At 40.3% G+C, this 20,500-nt stretch overlaps 1 protein-coding gene across 1 annotated transcript; it reads right to left on the minus strand.

Annotated features, from left to right (window-relative positions):
• Positions 1–13,638: 13,638 nt before the first annotated feature.
• On the minus strand, positions 13,639–18,780 carry LOC109208505 (protein WVD2-like 4). Its single transcript, XM_019371631.1, has 10 exons — positions 18,586–18,780; positions 17,541–18,111; positions 17,403–17,455; positions 17,180–17,263; positions 16,988–17,072; positions 16,799–16,902; positions 16,237–16,357; positions 16,080–16,151; positions 15,869–15,976; positions 13,639–14,305 (listed from the first exon to the last, which is right to left on the minus strand). Exons 2-10 carry the CDS (start codon positions 18,096–18,098, stop codon positions 13,886–13,888), a joined length of 1,605 nt encoding a protein of 534 aa, XP_019227176.1. The 5' UTR covers positions 18,099–18,111; positions 18,586–18,780; the 3' UTR covers positions 13,639–13,885.
• Between the last annotated feature and the right edge of the window lie 1,720 nt (positions 18,781–20,500).

The following is a 20,500-nucleotide window of genomic DNA, read 5'->3' on the forward strand; positions in this document are numbered from 1 at the left end:
AGTCGCACAATAAAGAAAGAAAGAAAGAAAGAAGTGGCATTTCCTAAAGCTCTATAACCTCTAGAAGATAAGTACAAACGTCTCTGTACCGATCCTCCAGACTCTACTAAGCTTGCTCATGACTCGAGAGACCTAGAAACCTAGTTCTTTGATACCAACTTATCACGACCTGAAATCCCAATCATAGGGTCGTAATGGCGCATAACATTCACTTGCTAGGCAAGCCAGCGTTAGCTAAATATTTTACCAATTTTTAATAGTTTAAAGCAAATTAATGATGATTAATGATTGGTAAAATCTAAAAAATACATATGATAAATACATAAATAACACGGTCTACACTAATCCCAGAAATCCAGAGTTACAAGTATATGAGCGACTAGAATACTACAAATAAGGTTTGAATAAAATACATCTATTTGAGAAAAATGGACAGTAAAGACAGAATAGAAGAGGACTTTAGGGACTGCGAATGCCAAGCAGCTCTACCTCAAGTCTCCTAGGCAAGTTAGATCCGAGCGAAGATCTTCTACGCATCGTTGGGGCCGACACCGGGATCTGTAGTATGAGTAAAATCGACCCATGTCCTCTATAAGCGTCGAGTCTAACCTCGACAAAGTAGTGACGAGGCTATGAGAAGACACTCACTATAAACCTGTACGAATAATAATAAAAGACAACAGAAATATAAAGGAAAGCAAGTAACTCATAAGAACGAGACCCAAAGGTCAACTAACAGAGGCCCAAGAATAACACCATCTCAAAATCCTCATATCATGGTACCGGAATAGAATATTACAACTACAATCACTACAACACGTCAAACTCAATTACGGCATGCAACCTTATCCCAACAATATCACAATATTTGTTGCGGCGTGTAACTCGATCCCAATATAATTTCAATATCTGTTGCGGTGTGCTACCCGAACCTATTATCAATTCATTTAAATACGTTTGTGGCGCACAACCCGTTCCCAATATCAAATCATAAACATGAACAACTCAACATAACTATATTTCATAATCTCGGCACAAAAAAGAAATAAGGCGTATAGGACGTCAAGGAATTACAAATACAACAGAGAATAACAATACCTCGTATTCACAAACCTTGACAAATCATCATTTCAAGAATAACTAAGAAACTCACATAATCAGAATAACATAATAAAGTGCAACAAGTAATGTAAAGACAATAAAGGCAAGTAAAACATGAGACAATGCAAATATATAATTAATACGGGTAGGAACATATCGAAGAGAAGCATGTATTGACTGAGAAGTGAATAAATCGAAAAAAGTAACAACGAAATGATATATAACAAGTAAGGCATGGATAACAAGTAAGAACATGTAAATATAACATCAAGTAAATGATGACGTAAAGGTAAATAGCCCAACCCGTGTGCTTTAGCCCATGACAATGCATATACACTCGTCACCTAACATATATGCCGTCCCCCACATATAATTCACGTAGTAAATAGACAAAATAAGTCCTAATTTCCTCAAGTCAAAGTTAAACATGGAACTTACCTATTTTCGCAACCAAATCAATACTCAATCACGACTTCTCCTTTAGAATAAGCCTCCAAACCAACCGAATCTAGCTAAATATCGTTCAAACAATTCAAAATAAGCTTTAGAAACTACCCATGAATGAAAAAGCTTCAATCTTTAGCTAAAGTGAAAAAGTTAAAAGTTAACCCCAGGCTCACTTGGTCAAAACCCGAGATTTGGACCAAAACTCGATTACGCATTCACCCCCGAGCCCGGTTATGTGATTTGTTTCGAAATCTGACCTCAATTTTAGGTCTAAATCTTAATTATACAAAATCCTTAAATTATACCCAAAATCCTTAATCTCTACCATGAAATTCTTAGATTTAATGTTCAAAATTCATGAAAAGTATTGGTGAATTGATGGAAAATGAATTAGAATTGCTTACCAATGAACTTGGGGAGAAAAAGTTCTTCAAAAATCGTCTCTAGAGTGTTTAGGGTTGAGAAATGGTGTAAAATGAGCTAAGTACCCGATTTAGCCCCTCTTTTACCCAGCTGCAGATTAAGAGTAATTGTCCTTTCTTATTCTATATGGATGGATTTTCCTTTGTGGTAAATACAGGAGAAAGACACTCGACAGGTGTTTGGCAAATCATCATGCAAACAAAAATTTGATAGCCGGTCCATGTGGGACTGTCACGACCCAAAATTCGACCTGTCGTGATGTCGCCTATCACGATACTAGGCAAGACGACAACTCATACATATCAACTCTTTCAAATAAAATACTAAAGCAGATTCAAATAAGTGAGAATTTCATAAAAACCGGATGAAAATGTCACAACTTAATACAGAAGTTTCCCAAAACCCGGGTGTCACTGAGTACATGAGCATCTATATAAACACAAAGTCTGATATGCCGTCTAAGAAAAATAGAAACTAAATAAGTAAACTGAGGGATAGGGGAGGAGAGTCAAGGTATGCGGATGCCAGGGCAGCTATCTCAATAATCTCTGAACGTTGGAAACTCTAAGATCAACAACCACCGTGCCTAGAAACACCTGGATCTGCACACGAAGTGCAGGGTGTAGCGTGAGTACAACCAACTCAATAAGTAACAAGTCTAGCCATTGGGCTGAAACCAGTGACGAGCCTCACGGGTACAGTCCAATTATAGAAATACAGTACAAAAATGTAGACATGCTTCCAAATTTAACAGATAAAGCCTAATTAGTTAAGATATGTCAAGTACAACTGAGATAAGAAATGATACATCTTGATATCTACATGTCAGTTATGTATGCCAACTGAAGTACAAAATAGTGATGAAATCATATGTATACTCTCTGAGTATCAATCACTCAATCCTCCCATTCACTCCATCCTCACAGTCACTCATTCCTCACAGTCACTCCATCCTCACAGTATTCAATCCTCCCAATCTCTCGGCACTCACACTCGCACTCGCACTTAATAGGTACTTACACTTACCGTGAGTGCGCAGACTCTGGAGGGGTAGATCCAGCCCAAGCTCTATGATAAGCCAATCATGGCATGAATTAATAAAGAATGCTGCGCCGTGCTGCCCGATCCCATAAATATCCTCACAATCAGGCCCTCGGCCTCACTCAGTCATCAATCTCTCTAGTCACTCGGGCTCACAAGAATCATGATAATCAGCCCAAACAATGATGATATGATGTATAAATAAATGGCAACAGAGACTGAGATATGATATGCAAATAATAGCTCTGACTGAGTACATAATTGTAAATTAAGCAAATAATTCAACATGCAACACAACCTCTATGGGTCCCAACAGTACCAACATGTAGCCTAAGCATGATTTTTAACATGATTCGCAGCTCAATTTCTCTAATACATGAAGAATATACGGATAACGGCAAGATTATTCTACTATACAGTTCCACGGAATCGACAAAATCACAATTTTTACAGTGCACGCTCACACGCCTATCACCTAGCATGTGCGTCACCTCAACACCAATCACATAACACGTAATTCGGGGTCTCATACCCTCAAAACCAAGGTTAGAAGTGCTACTTACCTCAAGCCGTGCAAATTTCTACGCCAACAAGCCATTGCCTCGCGAATCAACCTCCAAATGCCTCGAATCTAGCCACAAGCTACTTGATGCAATCAACACGAGCTATAGGAATCAATTCCATATGAAAATGCTAAGTTCTTAGTCAAAAGTCAAACACTCAACCCCCCGGGCCCATGTCCCAGAATCTGATAAAAGTTACAAAATCCGTAAGCCCTTTCAACCACGAGTCCAACTATGCAAAATTTACCAAATTCTGACACCAAATCGCCACTCAAATCCCCAAATTTAACTCTCCAAATCCCTAGCCTCAAACTCCCAAAATTCCACCGCAAAAACACACAAACTAGGTGGGAAATTCAACGGGAAAACAATATTATCGAATAAAAATGATCACAATACCTCAAGAAACCCCTCGAAATCCCTCTCAAAAATCGCCTTAGTCCGAGCTTGATATGTCCAAAATGACTGAAAATCACGAAACCCTCGATTAAATATTATGCTTAGTGCTTTCGCACCTACGGTTCGCTTTTGCGGATTTCTCATCGCTTCTGTTATCCAAAGAATCCAGTCCACTTCCGCATCTGTGATTGCCCATGCACATATGTACATCCGCATATGCGGATAACATTCCGCGTTTGCGCCCCCATGATCCATTTCCAGACCTCGCACATGCGACCCCTTTCCGCATTTACAACCATGTAGGTGAGGACAAACCCTCGCACTTGCGACCATTGCCCAGCTTCGCCCAAATCGCACCTGCAACCTATACTTCGCTTCTACGGCCACGCACCTGGGACCATAACTCTGCAGGTGCGATCGCACCAGACCTGGTACACTTCAGCAATACTTAAATTCCAAAGTTAGATCAGTTAACCAACCGAACTCCACTCGAGGCCCCTAGGGCCTCAACCAAACATACCAACAAGTCCTAAAACATGATACAAACTTATTCAAGGCCTTAAAGCACATGAAACCACATCAAAAACACGAATTGCACCTCAATTCAAGCCTAACGAAAACTAAGAAATTCCAACTTCTACAATCGATGCCGAAACCTATCAAATTAAGTCCTATTGACCTTAAATTTTGCACACAAGTCATAAATGACCCAACGGACCTACTCCAACTCCCGAAACCAAAATCCGAGCTTGATAACCACAAAGTCAACTCTCGGTCAAACTTCTCAATTTCCAAAACTTCTAATTTTCCAACTTTTGCCATTTCAAGCCTAAATCAAGGACGAACCTCCAAATCACTTTCCGGAACCAAAATTACCCAACGGAGCTATCAGAACCATCAAAACTTCATTTCGGAGCCATTTACACATAAGTCAACATCCGGTCAACCTTTTCAACTTAAGCTTCTAACCTTGAGACTAAGTGTCTCAACTCATTCCAGAACATCCACGGAACCGAACCAACTACCCCGGAAAGTCTCATAACCACAATTGAGCATAAAATAAGCAGTAAATGGGGGAATGGGGATACAACACTCAAAACAACCGGCCGGGCCATTACATCCTCCCCATATTAAACAAACATTCGTCATCGAACAGGTCTAGAAACATACCTGAAGTCTCAAATAGGCGTGGATATCTGCTCCACATCTCCCGCTCGGTCTCCCATGTAGCCTCCTCAACTGGCTGACCTCTCCACTGCACCATCACTGAAGCTATATTCTTTGACCTCAACTTTCGAACCTGCCGATCCAAAATGGCCACCGGCTCCATATCATAAGTCAAATCACCATCCAACTAAACCGTGCTGAAATCCAAAACATGGACGGATTGCCGACATACTTCCGAAGCATAGAAACATGAAACATTGGATGAACACTCGACATACTAGGAAGCAAGGCAAGCTTGTAAGCCACATCTCCAATCCTCTAAAGCACCTCAAACGGACCAATGTATCGGGGGCTCAACTTGCCCTTCTTCCCAACCTCATAAGACCAGGCATGGGTAAAACTCTGAGTAGTACCTTCTCCTCAACCATGTAAGCAACATCACAAACCTTCCGATCGGTGTAGCTCTTCTGTCTAGACTGCGCCGTGCGAAGTCGATCCTGCATCAATTTAACCTTGTCCAAAGTATCATGAACAAAGTCAGTAGCTATCGGAGGCCGACACCGTATTTCATACAAAGCCTCATACGGAGCCAGCTGAATGCTCGATCGATAGCTATTGTTGTAGGCAAACTCAGTGAGCGACAGAAACTGATCCCAAGAACCCCCGAAATCTATGACACAAGCGCATAGCATATCCTCCAATATCTAAATAGTTCGCTCGGACTATCCGTCCGTCTAAGGGTGAAATGTTGTACTCAACTCAACATGTGTGCCTAACTCTCGCTGCACTGCTCTCCAAAATTGCGTGCCCCAATCTAAAATGATGGTCACTGGCACACCGTGAAAGCGAACAATCTCACGGATGTAGATATCCGCCAATCTTTCCGAATAATAAGTGGTCCCAACTAGAATGAAATGCACGGACTTGGTCAATCAATCCACAATCACCCAAATAGCATCAAACTTCCTCGAAGTCCTTGAGAGCCCAACTACAAAATCCATGGTGATACGCTCCCATTTCCATTCCAGAATCTCAAGCCTCTGAAGCGATCCGCCCGTTCTCTAATGCTTATACTTCACTTGTTGACAGTTAAGGCACCGTGCTACAAACCCCATTATATCCTTCTTCATCCTCCTCCACCAATAGTGTTGCCTCAAGTACTGATACATCTTCAGGGCACCCGGATGAATGAAATATCGCAAACTGTGAGCCACCTCAAGAATCAACTCACGTAGCACATCTACATTAGGCACACAAATCCGACCATGCATCCTCAACACCCTATCGTACCCAATAGTAACATCCCTGGCATCATCGTGCTGAACCGTGTCCTTAAGGACAAGTAAATGGGGATCATCATACTGGCGCTCTCAGATGCGATCATATAAGGAAGTCCGAGAAACCACACAAGCTAGAACCCGACTAATCTCCAAAACATCTAATCTCACGAACTGATTGGCCAAGGCCTGAACATCAGCTGCAAGCGGTCTCTTACCAATAGGAATAAATGCAAGGCTACCCATACTCACCGCCTTTCTACTCAAGGCATCGGCCACCATATTGGCCTTTCTAGGATGATACAGAATGGTGATATCAGTCCTTTAGTAGCTCCAACCATCTACGCTGTATCAAATTTAGATCCTTTTGCTTGAACATGTGCTAGAGACTCCGATAATCCGTAAACACCTCACAAGACACACCATAGAGATAATGCCTCCAAATCTTTAATGCATGAACGATGGCTGCCAACTCCAAATCATGAACATGGTAGTTCTTCTCATGGGGCTTCAACTGACGCAAAGCATAAGCAATCACTCCACCCTCCTACATCAAGAAACACCCAATACCAATCCGAGAAGCAACACAATACATTGTATAAGAGCCCGACGTTGAAGGCAAAACTAGAACTGGATCTGCAAGGAATTCTTGAGCTTCTGAAAAGATCTCCTCACACTCATCCGACCACTTGAATGGAGCACCCTTCTGGGTCAATTTGGTCAAAGGCACTGCAATAAATAAGAAACCCTTCATGAAGCGACGATAATAACCGCCCAAGCCGAGAAAGCTCTGAATCTCAGTAGTGGAGGACGGTCTGGGCCAACTATGAACTGCCTCTATCTTCTTTGTATCCACCTTAATCCCCTCACTGGATGCCACGTGCCCCAAGAACGCCACCGAACTAAGCCAAAACTCACACTTGGAGAACTTGGCATAAAGCTTCTCTTCTCCCAGCCGTTGTAATACAATCATCAAATGTTGGGCATGCTCCTTCTGGCTACGTGAGTACACCAGGATATCATTAATGAATACTATGACAAACGAGTCAAGATATGGCTGAAATACACTGTTCATCAAATGCATGAATGTTGTTAGGGTGTTGGTCAGACCAAAAGACATCACAAGGAACTCATAGTGACCATAACGGGTCCTGAATGCCGTCTTTAGAATATCCGAGTCCCGAATCTTCAACTGGTGATACCCAGATCTCAAATCAATCTTAGAGAACACCCTCGCTCCCTAAAGCTGGTCAAATAAATCATCAATGCATGGCAAAGGATACTTGTTCTTGATTGTAACTTTGTTCAATTGCCTATAGTCGATGCACATCCATATAGTACCATCCTTCTTCTTCACAAACAGAACCGGTGCACCCCAAGGTGACACACTAGGCCTAATAAACCCCTTATCAAGAAGCTCCTGAAGCTGTTCTTTCAATTCCTTCAACTGAGCTGGCACCATACAGTATGGAGGAATAGAGATGGGCTGAGTGCTCGGCACCAAGTCAATATCTCTGTTGGGTGGCATGCCCCGCAGGTCAGCAGGAAACACATCCGGAAAGTCTCGCACCACTAGAACAATATCAATAGTAAGGGTATCAGCACCAACATCCCTCACAAAGGCCAAATATGACAGACACCCCTTCCCAACCATCCATTGGGCCTTCAGATGAGAAATTACCCTGTTGGGAACATAAAATAGGGAACCTCTCCACTCGATCATTGGCAACCCCCGCATCGCCAACGTCAGGGTCTTAGCGTGACAATCTAGAGTAGCATGACATGGAGACAACCAATCCATACCTAAGATCATGTCGAAATCAACCATACAAAGCAATAAGAGATCAACTCTAGTCTCCGATACCCCAATAGTCACTAAACACGACCGATATACATGATCCACAACAGTAGTATCGCCCACCAACGTAGATACATGAACAGGTGAAACTAAGGACTCATGGGGCATAAACAAATAACGAGTAAAATAGGATAATACATAGGAATAAGTAGAACTGGGGTCAAACAATGTGGAAGAATCTCTGTGGCACACTGAGACAATACATGTGATCACTGCATCTGAAGCAACAACATCTGGCCTAGCAGGAATAACATAGAATCGGGCTTGACCACCACGTGATTGGCCTCCCCCTCTAGGGCGACCTCTTGCTGCCTGGGCCCCACCCCGAGTTGGATGGGCGGGTGGTGAAGTAAATGGTATGGAAGTCATAGCCTGAACCCTCTGTTGAACTGGACCTCCCGGGCAATGGTACACTCTCTCCACATATGCCCAAACTCCATACACTTGAAGCAACTCCCCGCTGGTGGTGGTGGGGACTGAATCGGTCCCCGAGTGCCAGAGTAACTGCTAGAAGGACTTGGCACAGATGAACCCTAAACCGATGGAGCACGGGACGAACTCTGAACTAAGAGGGCATTGAGAGATGATTGACCCGGACAACCACTGTACGAACCATGGCTAGCAAATGCACCACGATAAACTGGATGAGCCATCTGAGCGGGCCTATAAGGACGACCCATGTTGTGGTGGAACTGACTCCCAGAGGGAACACTACTGAAACCACCTGAACCACGAGGCCTCTTAGACTCCCTCTCCTCACACTCCTGACTACAGATCATCTCTAGCTGCCGAGCAATATCAACCACCTCGTTCAACCTATCACCCGATACACTCTCCCGAGTCATAACAAAATGCAACTGATAGTGGAGGCCATCAATGAACCTTCTAATCTTCTCCCTCTCAGCGGGAACCAACCAAACTACGTGACGAGCCAACTCTGAAAATCTCATCTTATACTGGGTCACAGACATGCCCTCCTGACGTAGCTGCTCGAACTGCTTGCGCAGCTCCTCCATGCGGGTCTGTGGAACAAACTTCTCCAAGAAGAGAACGGAGAACTCATGCCATGAAAGTGGTGCACCACCGACTGACATGCCCCTCTTATAGGCCTCCCATCATCTGAACGCAACCCTTGATAGCTGAAAAATAGTAAAGGAGACTCCACTAGTCACCAAAATACTCGTTATGCGAAGAATCCGCTGGCACCTATCCAAGAAGTCCTGGGCATCCTCTGATTCAGCCCCACTGAATGATGGAGTCATGAGCCTCCCAAATCTCTCTAGCCTTTTCTGCTCCTCATCAGTCATAATGGGACCCACCTGGGCCTGAACAACTACAACCGACTAGGCTGGTAGTACCCCTGGTATCTGAAGTCCCTGCACCACCTGCTCTAGAGTACGGGCGGCGGGAGTCTGAGTACCTCCCTCGGCCTGAGAGGTGGCTGGTGCGGTCTGAATAGGAACCGCCTGAGCAAGACTACTGCAAATGGTCAATATCTGATCCAAAGCCTCTTAAAGGCCTGGAATCACAATGGGCACAGCTGGTGCCTGAGCTAGCCCAACTGGATCAACCACATCTGGAACCTACTCCTGAGCTGGAGCAACTGGTGGATCTGCTGGTGCGCTCTAGCTGCTATACGAGCTGCACCTCGGCCCCTACCGCGGCCAAGGCCTCTCGTGGCCCTAGCTTGTGGTACTGGTGGTTGTCCGCCCGATAACACGTGTCCTCACCATCTGTGAGAGAATAGAATAACAGAAGTATAGTTCCGAGAATCAACAAATTTGTACGACAAGAATGCAAGAAAGTGAAGGTTTCCTAAGGGTTAGACAGTCTCTTGAAGATATGTACAGAAGTCTCCGTACCGATCCGCAATACTCTTCAAAACCTGCTCATGACTCGTTAGACCTATGTAAACTAGGCTCTGATACCAACTTGTCACGATCCAAAACTCGACTTGTCGTGAGGCCTATCATGATACTAGGCAAATCGACAACCCATACATTCCAACTCTTTCAAATTCAACATATACTAAAGCAGATTTAAATAAGTGAGAATTTCATAAAAACTGGATGAAAATGTCACAACTCAATACAGAAATTTCCTAATACCCGGGTGTCACTGAGTACATGAGGATCTGTACAAATACAAAGTCTGATACACCATCTAAGAAAAACATAAATTGAATAAGTAAACTGAGGGATAGGGAAGGAGAGTCAATGTCTGCGGACGCCAGGGCAGCTGCCTCGATAATCTCCGAACGGCTGAAAACTCTAAGATCAACAACCACAGTGCCCAGAAACACCTGGATCTGCACATGAAGTGCAGGGTGTAGCGTGAGTACAATCAACTCAATAAGTAACAAGTCTAGCCTTTGGGTTGAAAGCAGTGACGAGCCTCACAGGTACAGTCCAATTACAGAAATACAGTAAGAAATATAGACATGCTTCCAAATTTAATGGATAAAGTCTAAACAGGTAAGATATGTCAAGTACAACTGAGATAAGAAATGATACATCTTGATATCTACATGTCAATTATGTATGCCAACTGAAGTACAAAACAATGATGAAATCATATGTATACTCTTAGAGTATCAATCACTCAGTCCTCCCATTCACTCCATCCTCACAGTCACTCATTCCTCACAGTCACTCCATCCTCACAGTTGCTCAATCCTCTCAATCACTCGGCACTCGCACTCGGTAGGTATCTGCACTCACTGTGAGTGTGCAGACTCCGGAGTCGCAGATCCAGCTCAAGCTCTATAATAAGTTAATCATGGCATGAATCAATAAAGCGTGTTGAGGCGTGCAGCCCGATCCCATAAATATCCTCACAATTAGGCCCTCGGCCTTACTCAGTCATCAATCTCTCTAGTCGTTCGGGCTCACAAGAATCATGATAACCAGCCCAAACAATGATGATATGATGTATCAATAAATGGCAACAAAGACTGAGATATGATATGCAAATAATAGTTGTGGCTGAGTATATAATTGCAAATTTAGCAAATGATTCAACCTGCAACACAACCTCTGTGGGTCCCAACAGTACCAGCATGTAGCATAAGCATGATTTCTAACATGACTCGCAGCTCAATTTCTCTAACACATGGAGAATACACGAATAACAACAATATTATTCTACTGTACAGTAGAATCGACAAAGTCACAATTCCTACGGTGCATGCTCACACGCCCGCCACCTAACATGTGCTCCACCTCAACACCAATCACATAACACGTGATTCGGGGTTTCATACCCATAGAACCAAGGTTAGAAGTATTACTTACCACAAGTCGCGCAAATTTCTACTCCAACAAGCCCTTGCCTCGCGAATTGGCCTCTGAATGCCTCGAATCTAGCTACAAACAATTCGATACAATCAACACGAGCTATAGGAATCAATTCCATATGAAAATGCTAAGTTCTAGTCAAAAAGTTAACTCAAAAGTCAACCTCCTAGGCCCACGTCTCAGAATTCGATAAAGTTACAAAATTCGGAAGCCCATTCAACCACGAGTCCAACCATACCAAATTTATCAAATTCTGACAATAAATCGTCACTCAAATCCCCAAATTTATCTCTCCAAATCCCTAGGCTCAAACTCCCAAAATTTCACCTCAAAAATATACAAACTAGGTGGGAAATTCAATGGGGAAACAATAATATTTAATAAAAATAATCACAAGTGATTTACCTCAAGAAAACCCTCAAAATCCCTCTCAAAAATTGCCTTTGTCCGAGCTTGATATGTCCAAAATGATCGAAAATCGCGAAACCCTCGATTAAATATTCTATCTAGTGCTTTTGCACCTGCGCTCAACTTAACCGCACCTGCGGTTCCGCTTTTGCGGATTTTCGATCACTTCTGCGATCCAAAGAATCCAGTCCACTTCCGCATCTGCGATCGCCCATGCACAGATGCACACGCATCTGCGGATAACATTCCACATCTGCGCCCCCAGGCTCCCTTTCCAGACCTCGCACCTGCGACCCCTCTCCGCATCTGCGACCACGCAAGTGCGGACAAACCCTCGCACCTGCGACCTCAACTAAACATACCAACAAGTCCTAAAACACGATATGAACTTAGTCGAGGCCTCAAATCACATCAAACCACATCAAAGACACGAATCGCACCTCAATTCAAGCCTAACGAAAATGAAGAAATTCCAACTTCTACAATCGATGTCGAAACCTATCAAATCAAGTCCGATTGACCTCGAATTTTACACACAAGTCATAAATGAACCAACGGACCTACTCCAACTCCCGGAACCAAAATCCGAACCCGATAACCACAAAGTCAACTCTCGGTCAAATTTCTCAATTTTCAAAACTTCTAATTTTCCATCTTTCACCATTTTAAGCCTAAATCAACTACGGACCTCAAAATCACTATCCGTATACACTCCTACGTCCAAAATCACCCAACGGAGCTATCGGAACCATCAAAACTCCATTCCGGAGTCATTTACACATAAGTCAATATCCTGTCAAAATTTTCAACTTAAGCTTCCAACCGTGAGACTAAGAGCTCGTTTGGACATAAGAAATTTTTCCCTTTTTTCAAAATAATTTTTACTTTTCTTCGAAATCAGCGTTTGTTCATAAAATTTCCAATTTTCACTTGAAGATCCATTTTGGAAATTTTCGAAAATTTGAAAAGCTCCAAAAAGCTGTTTTTCAAAATTTTCACTCAAATCACTCACAAAACTTCAAAAACAACCCAAAATTATATTCATATCGAAACACAACTCTAAATTTCAAATACCATTTTCACTTAAAAAATTTAACCACCCTATTTTGAAATTTTAATTCTTGGGTCCAAACGCCCACTAAGTGTCTCAACTCATTCCGGAACCGAACCAACTACCCCAGCAAGTCTCATAATGACAATTGAGCATAAAATCACTCCAAACGACCGGCCTGGTTGTTACAAGGACGCCGGTTTTTCCCATAATTTTCTTGAATTTTGAACCCCATTATACCTTGGTGCCTCGTCTGCTCTCCTCAAATCCAGCCATCTCTGAACTCTAAATTAATCATTCAAATTAAGAACAAAAGCTCGTTAAATGATAAAGCCAGCCAAATAGTTAGTATGGACAACATTTGAAGTTGAAGTTGCAAAAAAAAAAAATATCTGCAAGTTGAGTAAAGTTCCTGCACGTCTCTCCGACCGTAATGGTTGAACTTAGACTCTGCTCTTTGAAGGCTATTTTTGTGATGATCATGGGATTTATAAGAGTATATACAGTAACATGAAGCTATTCAGATACACCTAATCTACTATAACCAATGATCAACATAACTTCATGGAAACAGGAGATAGATTTGGTTATTTTGTAAAACCAAAGGTAGAATTTAAGAATTACTACATTTCAAACGAGAAACATATGTTGTAACTCAGCGAGGCAGAATCAATTGAACATGATACAAGATAGAACAAAATAAGTTTGTCAAACAGTTTCTAACCAACATATACAATTTATAAACACAACATACAACAATGTATTCACAGCTCAATGAAGCATAAAATTTTCAGAGACACCAAAAGAAAAATCTATATATGAATAAGGATATACTAGAACCTCCTTAAAGTGCGTTAACCTTCAACAGTGACTTGAGCTGTAATAACAACAGTGTTTGACGGTTGAACTGCATTTTCGTCTGCTGGATTCATCTCGCACTTTTCATCAGCTGGTTTATCATGCATGTCTTGTGGATTCTCTTCACAAATATTCTCATCCAAGTTCTTGACTTCAGCAGGTTTTGATTTTGTTCCAACAGCTTTCGCTTTAGTTTTACCAGTTGAGGAACTTTTCATCGGCTTCTTGGTTTCAATAGGCTTCCCTTTTGAAGCACCAGTAACTTTATCACTAGTTGACAGCAAGGTCGTGGGTGACTTCACCTGTTCTTTGACAACTCTTGGACTGAAACACGATCCACTTTCAGAGCTGTTGGTTGTCGATGCGGAGTTCTTATTTCTTCCAAGCTTAGGAGATACAGCACGTGTTGTTGGTATCTGTATGATCCAGAAAATTATCACGTGTGCTACTTTTATAAATTCAAGTTAACAGAAGAGAATAACATGATGAGTCATGAAATCTTAAAATATAACCTGGAAGCTAATATAGTAGAGCCTTAAACTCTCTTGGCATATACTTAGTAACTAAAGCATTCTATTGCAGGACAAGCACTAGTAAAATGTGGAAAGGGAAAAGGAATACGCCATATCGTTAGGTGAACACAGTACCCTTATAGGGATCTCTTGAATGACTTTGAAAGAGAACCAGCGTTGGTCATTCAAATGGAGTATCACAATCAAAGGGCGACCTGACATAACAAAAGTATACTAGCCTTTTGTAAATACTTAAGTAATACCTTCTTAAAGCCATCTTTATGATTGGAAACATAAACGAGCACAATTATACCTCAAACTATGTCAGATTTGAAGAAATATTGATATGCTTCTTTGTTAGATAAAATAAGATTTATACAGCAGTTTTCAGGTATTGCAGGTAATGCATTACTACTTATTCATTGATGGCTGTCAAAGTCCAATACTATCTACAATTGTCATTTTCAAGGAAAAAAAAATCCATCAGTATGGACCTATTTGGTTTTGATAAGAAGAAACAATCCCAATCCGACACATTTGAGTTTTGAACATTATCTCTAAAAGTACAAGTATCTCATGCTAACGAGCAACCATGTTTACAAGCTTTGAACTTAAAAGGAATATGTCACCTTTTTCATCCTTCTAGCATAAAAGAAAAAAGTATTTTAAGAGGAGCATTTATTAAAAGAACTTCAGGCAGTGCCATGCCAGTGAAGTATTTTCCGAGTCCTTCAATTCCATCATAAGCACGCATAAAAATTGCACCGTATCCCATTAGTTGGCAGCACATTTATTTTCTTAGAGGGGGAAGGGGAGGTTCCTATTTCGAAGCCCTGCTCTATCACCAGGTTCCCATTCATGAACATGAGATCTTTCCCTCAAGCATCCATTAAGATAATGTAGATGCACAAAAATATAGGAAGAGCTGCAACTCAGCGCCAAAATCAGGGAGGAAAAAGAGCAAAGCAATTGAGATACGTAATTGGGAACTTGAACATGTAGGTATCTAGTTCACTTCAGCAGTTATGCTGAAAAAATTCCTATCCATGGGCCTTTACTGCATCTAGTGCTCCCAATGCTCCAACCTGTGGGGCAGAGAGGTAGATCCCCAGGATGGTCAATGTCTATTCCATCATTGTGAGGGCGTTCTGTCGGGAGCAGAGGGGGTGGATCCCCAAGATGGCCGATGTCTACGCCATCAATATGAACTATTATCTTGAAAGGATTTCTAAAGTTAAAAAAGCTCTACTCACAATTACATCTTGTTAATTTCTGAAGTTAAGAAAAACTTTAACATGTCAAGTCAATCTGAAGATGAAGTTTTTTCAGGTTAGAGGATGTCAAAACCAACACATTGGTGTGTTTTCTGAAAGTTAGGAACCAGTATGTCAACAAAGAACACTCCTGTTCTCTTTTCAAATCTAAAAAAAATGAAATGAGGAAGGTGATCTAAGATCAACATTTTACCTTCCTTAGCTCAACTTTTGGAGGGGGTTCCCTGTAAAAGCTTGGCATTGGTGTAGCTTTAAATGTCAGGCTCTTCCTCAATTGCTTTATCTCCGCCTCTTGGTTTTCCTGTATTCAAAACCCAAATTCAAATTTTTTTTTAAAAAAAAATTCTTGGGAGAGACCAGATCTTAAATAATTAACCAGAAAAAGTAATATGTTTTGAACCAACCTTGGATTTTGCTTGCATGTTATTCTTTTCCTCTTCCTTTGCCTGTATCTTCTCTTCTATCTTTGCCAAGAACTAACGAAGAAAGAAACCTTGTACTTAGACTTTGCATAAACATCACATTCCCTCATTAAAGAAGAAACAAGTGCGGGCTACAAACCTCCTTCCGCTTTTCGGCGCGTTCTTCCAACCTGAAGGAAAATCCAGCAATACTAGCCCTTCGTTGTCCACGAGGAGTGGTACTTCTGGTAACAGCAGAAATAAAAGTAGATTTAATTGGCCTAGAACATTAAAGATCAATCCTTCAAGCACACACTACTTTCACACAACCAATTTCACCATTTACAGAGCACTTGTCACACAACTCACTCACATATTGATTTCTCCGATGAAACCACAAATGATTACCAACATGACACCTTTATTCCTTTAACATCTTCTGATAAAACTCGCATATATTCTCCATGGAAATCTTCTATGATAGTCAAAGTATTTGGTCGAAAAATCGGGCATCAAACACTATGCACCAAATTACGTTCCCTATGGCAACCTACAGAAGACTTACCACTAATTGATCTGGGCTCAGACTTCTTTCTCATAAAATTCCAAAAGGAAGAGAATATGAATAAAGCACTCCATGAAGAACCTTGGTTTATATTTAATCATTTCCTATCAGTACGTAAATGGGAACTTAAATTCATTTCCTCCAATACACAACTTACTTACTCGACAATTTGGATACGATTACCTGAGTTATCCACTGAGTTCTACGACTTTGACATCCTACNTCCTTTGCCTGTATCTTCTCTTCTATCTTTGCCAAGAACTAACGAAGAAAGAAACCTTGTACTTAGACTTTGCATAAACATCACATTCCCTCATTAAAGAAGAAACAAGTGCGGGCTACAAACCTCCTTCCGCTTTTCGGCGCGTTCTTCCAACCTGAAGGAAAATCCAGCAATACTAGCCCTTCGTTGTCCACGAGGAGTGGTACTTCTGGTAACAGCAGAAATAAAAGTAGATTTAATTGGCCTAGAACATTAAAGATGATGAGCAAACCAATGGAACAACAGAATGACAACAGTGTAAGACAAAATCAGTACGAGGAAGTGGTAGAACGAGCATCCTCATCCTCTTTAAGAGGCAGCACTGCAGCTTTAGTAGGTTTTTTGTTTTCGTCATTCGATCTGCAATAGGAAAAATAAGTTAACTAAAGAAAGTTCTTCGGCAAAATGAAACATCATATAACATAAAAATTTCAATGCTAAAGGCAACAAGTGTAGACCAAAAAAACTTCATAAAAATGCAAGCAACAAATTCACTTACACATCAGATGTAGCTTTCTTTGCACTTCCACTGGCCAGAAGAGATTTCCCAGACTGATAGACAAAAACAGGTTAGAGAGACAGTGAGATAAAGCATCCATTAAACAAGGCAAAGGCAAAATATTATGAGGGCCAATACCATAGACTGACGGAGACTGGGGACGGCTGCAATAGTTGTCCTTCTGATGGTTGCAACACCTCCATTTGCGTTTGCATTCTTCAATACTCCGGCTGATACACCCTTTGGATTCAAACTAGAAGCTGATGATCCCTTAGAAAGTGAAGTCTCATTTTTAACCCCCTTTGTTTTCAATTCCTTGGCATCCGATTTCTTTGGATAGACATCAATGCTCTTCCTCATTACTTCGGAACTAACACCTCTTGCCGGGAACGATAGACTTAGTGATATACTTGCCTTTTTCGATCGAGTCAATGCAGCTGTTCCTCTTAAACTAGCCTGATCCTTAGCCATTTTATTGTTCTTTGTAGTTCCACCAGTAGCAAGCTTTCTTTGACTTGATGTTTTGCTCTTTGGAACATTCCCAGACACTTCAGTTTTGAGATTAGGTGTTTCATCAGCCTTCTCCTCATTTGCATTGGGTTTTTCACCCACATTCTCCTCCTCCTTCACATCCACATTCTTTTCAGCCACAACAATCTTCTCCTCTTCAACTGGAACCCCATTTTCAGACTCCATTTATCTAAATTATCTAAAGTAACACAAAGATAAAATGCACAAGAATCTGGAATTTTAGGTTGAATCAACAAAGGGAAGACAAAGACAAACTACACAAGCCTAAATCCAATTTAACCAGCAAAAAACTTCCATACTGAAAAAATCTTCCCAAACAAGTCACTTTCTTCCAAAAAAATCTTCAAATAAAACGACAAAACACATAAATGTGAGGAAAAAGAAAGACGACCCATATGACAATTTTCAATTCTTGTTCTCAGAATTTGAACCATCAAGACTCTTTACACTGACAATCAACAAACAATTGAAGAACAACCAAACAGGGCATAAAAGGAAACCAAAAATGAATACCAACGTCGTAAAATCCCATAAAAGTAAGAAAAAGACAAAGATCCAACAGAATTCAATAGAGTAACAAAGAGTGAAAGGCTAGAGTCTTGAAAACCAACATAAACAAAGGAATATGATGAGAGGAAGGAGTGAACAGTACCTTTTGTCTGATTGGTGACGAATTGTGCTTCTTGAATAGTACAAACAATTATGATTTGAGAATTCAAATGCTACTTTGGAATGAAAAGTTGGTTAGAATTTAGAAATATTAGAAACAGAGGACACAGAGACACAGTAGACGGTGGTGTCCAGTGGAAGTTAAAAAGGTATAGGCAAGTTCTTTTTTCTTTTTCCTTTTTTTTTCTCCAAAGGGGATGGAATTATGGATCGATTCAATTGGTAAAGGGAGAAATTCAAAAATAGCCAGATTTACCACTGGTCGTTGAAAAATAGCCAAATTTCAAAAGTCATCGAAATTTAGCCACTTTAAATCTGAGCGAAAATACTGTTCAAAATCCGGAAAAATACGCCCGCAAATTTTACGGGAGTTCCAGCAAGTATAATTGTCCAGTATAATATACTGGAGTTTGGAGCACTGGTGCTCCAGTCTCCCGCAAATTTTACAGGAGTTAGCAAAGTATACCGGTCCAGCATAATATGCTGGAGTTCGTACACAAATGCACCAGAACTCCCGTATATTATACTGGACCGATCCCTGTTGCAGCAAAATAGTGGCTATTTTTCATTGACTTGATAAACGCTGGCTATTTTTCATTGACCAGTGTGAAAACTGGCTATACCATGATATTTTAACATTGGTAAATCTTAGTACGACTAAAATGACCTCTCTTTTTTGTGCGGGTTTGCGTCTCTTAATACCATCTCCAACCCTAACATCAAATTTCACACCAAAATAATATAACACCAAATTTACTCCAACCATTACACCATTTTTTACATCAAAAAAAAAATATTTCTTCTATCTCTTCTATATTATATTATTATCTTCTATTTAAATTTTATTTTTTATTTCCTTCAAACAAATACTATCTTTTTTCTTTTTTCCATATTCATTATATATAATTCACATTCACCACTTATATAATCATTTATTACAAAACTATTTTAAAGGATAAATCAATTAAAAGTGAAATCATTGATAAAAGATAATTAAAATAAATATTACATCATGATCAAATTTAATTTAAGTACCACATAAATATTCAACTTTCGCCTCTATTCTCCCATAAATGCTCGATTAATGCATTACGAAGTGTGAAATGCGCATCTTTATCCTTAATTTTTTTGTGTCGAGCTAAAAATTGTTCAAATCGGTGGTCTTTATCTACTACCATTTCTACTGTAGGAGCTGGACATTCACGTGCATCTTCAATTGGTGCATTGTTAATTTTTATGTATTGTTAATTTTCTTTTTTAAATTTTAGTTTTCACTTTTCAATTTTAGCAACATTAGATATCTTACATTTGTATTTTTTATTTCTTTTTATACAATTATAATAATAATAAAATTAACTTATAATTTTATATAAATATAATATATACAAAAATTAATATATCAAAAAAATAGGATATAAAATTAAAATTATAAATAATATAAAAATTAATTATATACACATATGATAAATTAAAAGTCCAAAAAATAAAAAGATGAATAAAATAATAATAAATTAAATTTGGTGTGATGAATAGTGTTGCACCAAATGTGGTGCAACACTATTCATGCACTATAAAGGTGCAAGATTTGGTGTTCCATTGGAGCAAAAAAATACCAAATTTTACACCAAATTTGGATTTGGTGCAAAATTTGGTGCAGCCTTGGAGATGGCCTAAGAGCATAAGGGACCATTTTGTCATTTTGTTTTCCTATGCACACATATTAAGTATGTTGTAGTTCTGTGCCTCTGTTTTTGTGCATAATTGTTTGTACTTATCTTAGACGTCACCGACTTGGCCCAACGACGGACACTTGTCGACGGGTTTCTTGAGGGCTAAGGTCGGATAAAAAAAAAACAATCTAGAAAATGTAGGAGACTCTTCCTGATGACGGACCACTT

The sequence above is a fragment of the Nicotiana attenuata genome, unplaced genomic scaffold, assembly GCF_001879085.1.
Source record: "Nicotiana attenuata strain UT unplaced genomic scaffold, NIATTr2, whole genome shotgun sequence".
Classification (NCBI taxonomy): domain Eukaryota; kingdom Viridiplantae; phylum Streptophyta; class Magnoliopsida; order Solanales; family Solanaceae; genus Nicotiana; species Nicotiana attenuata.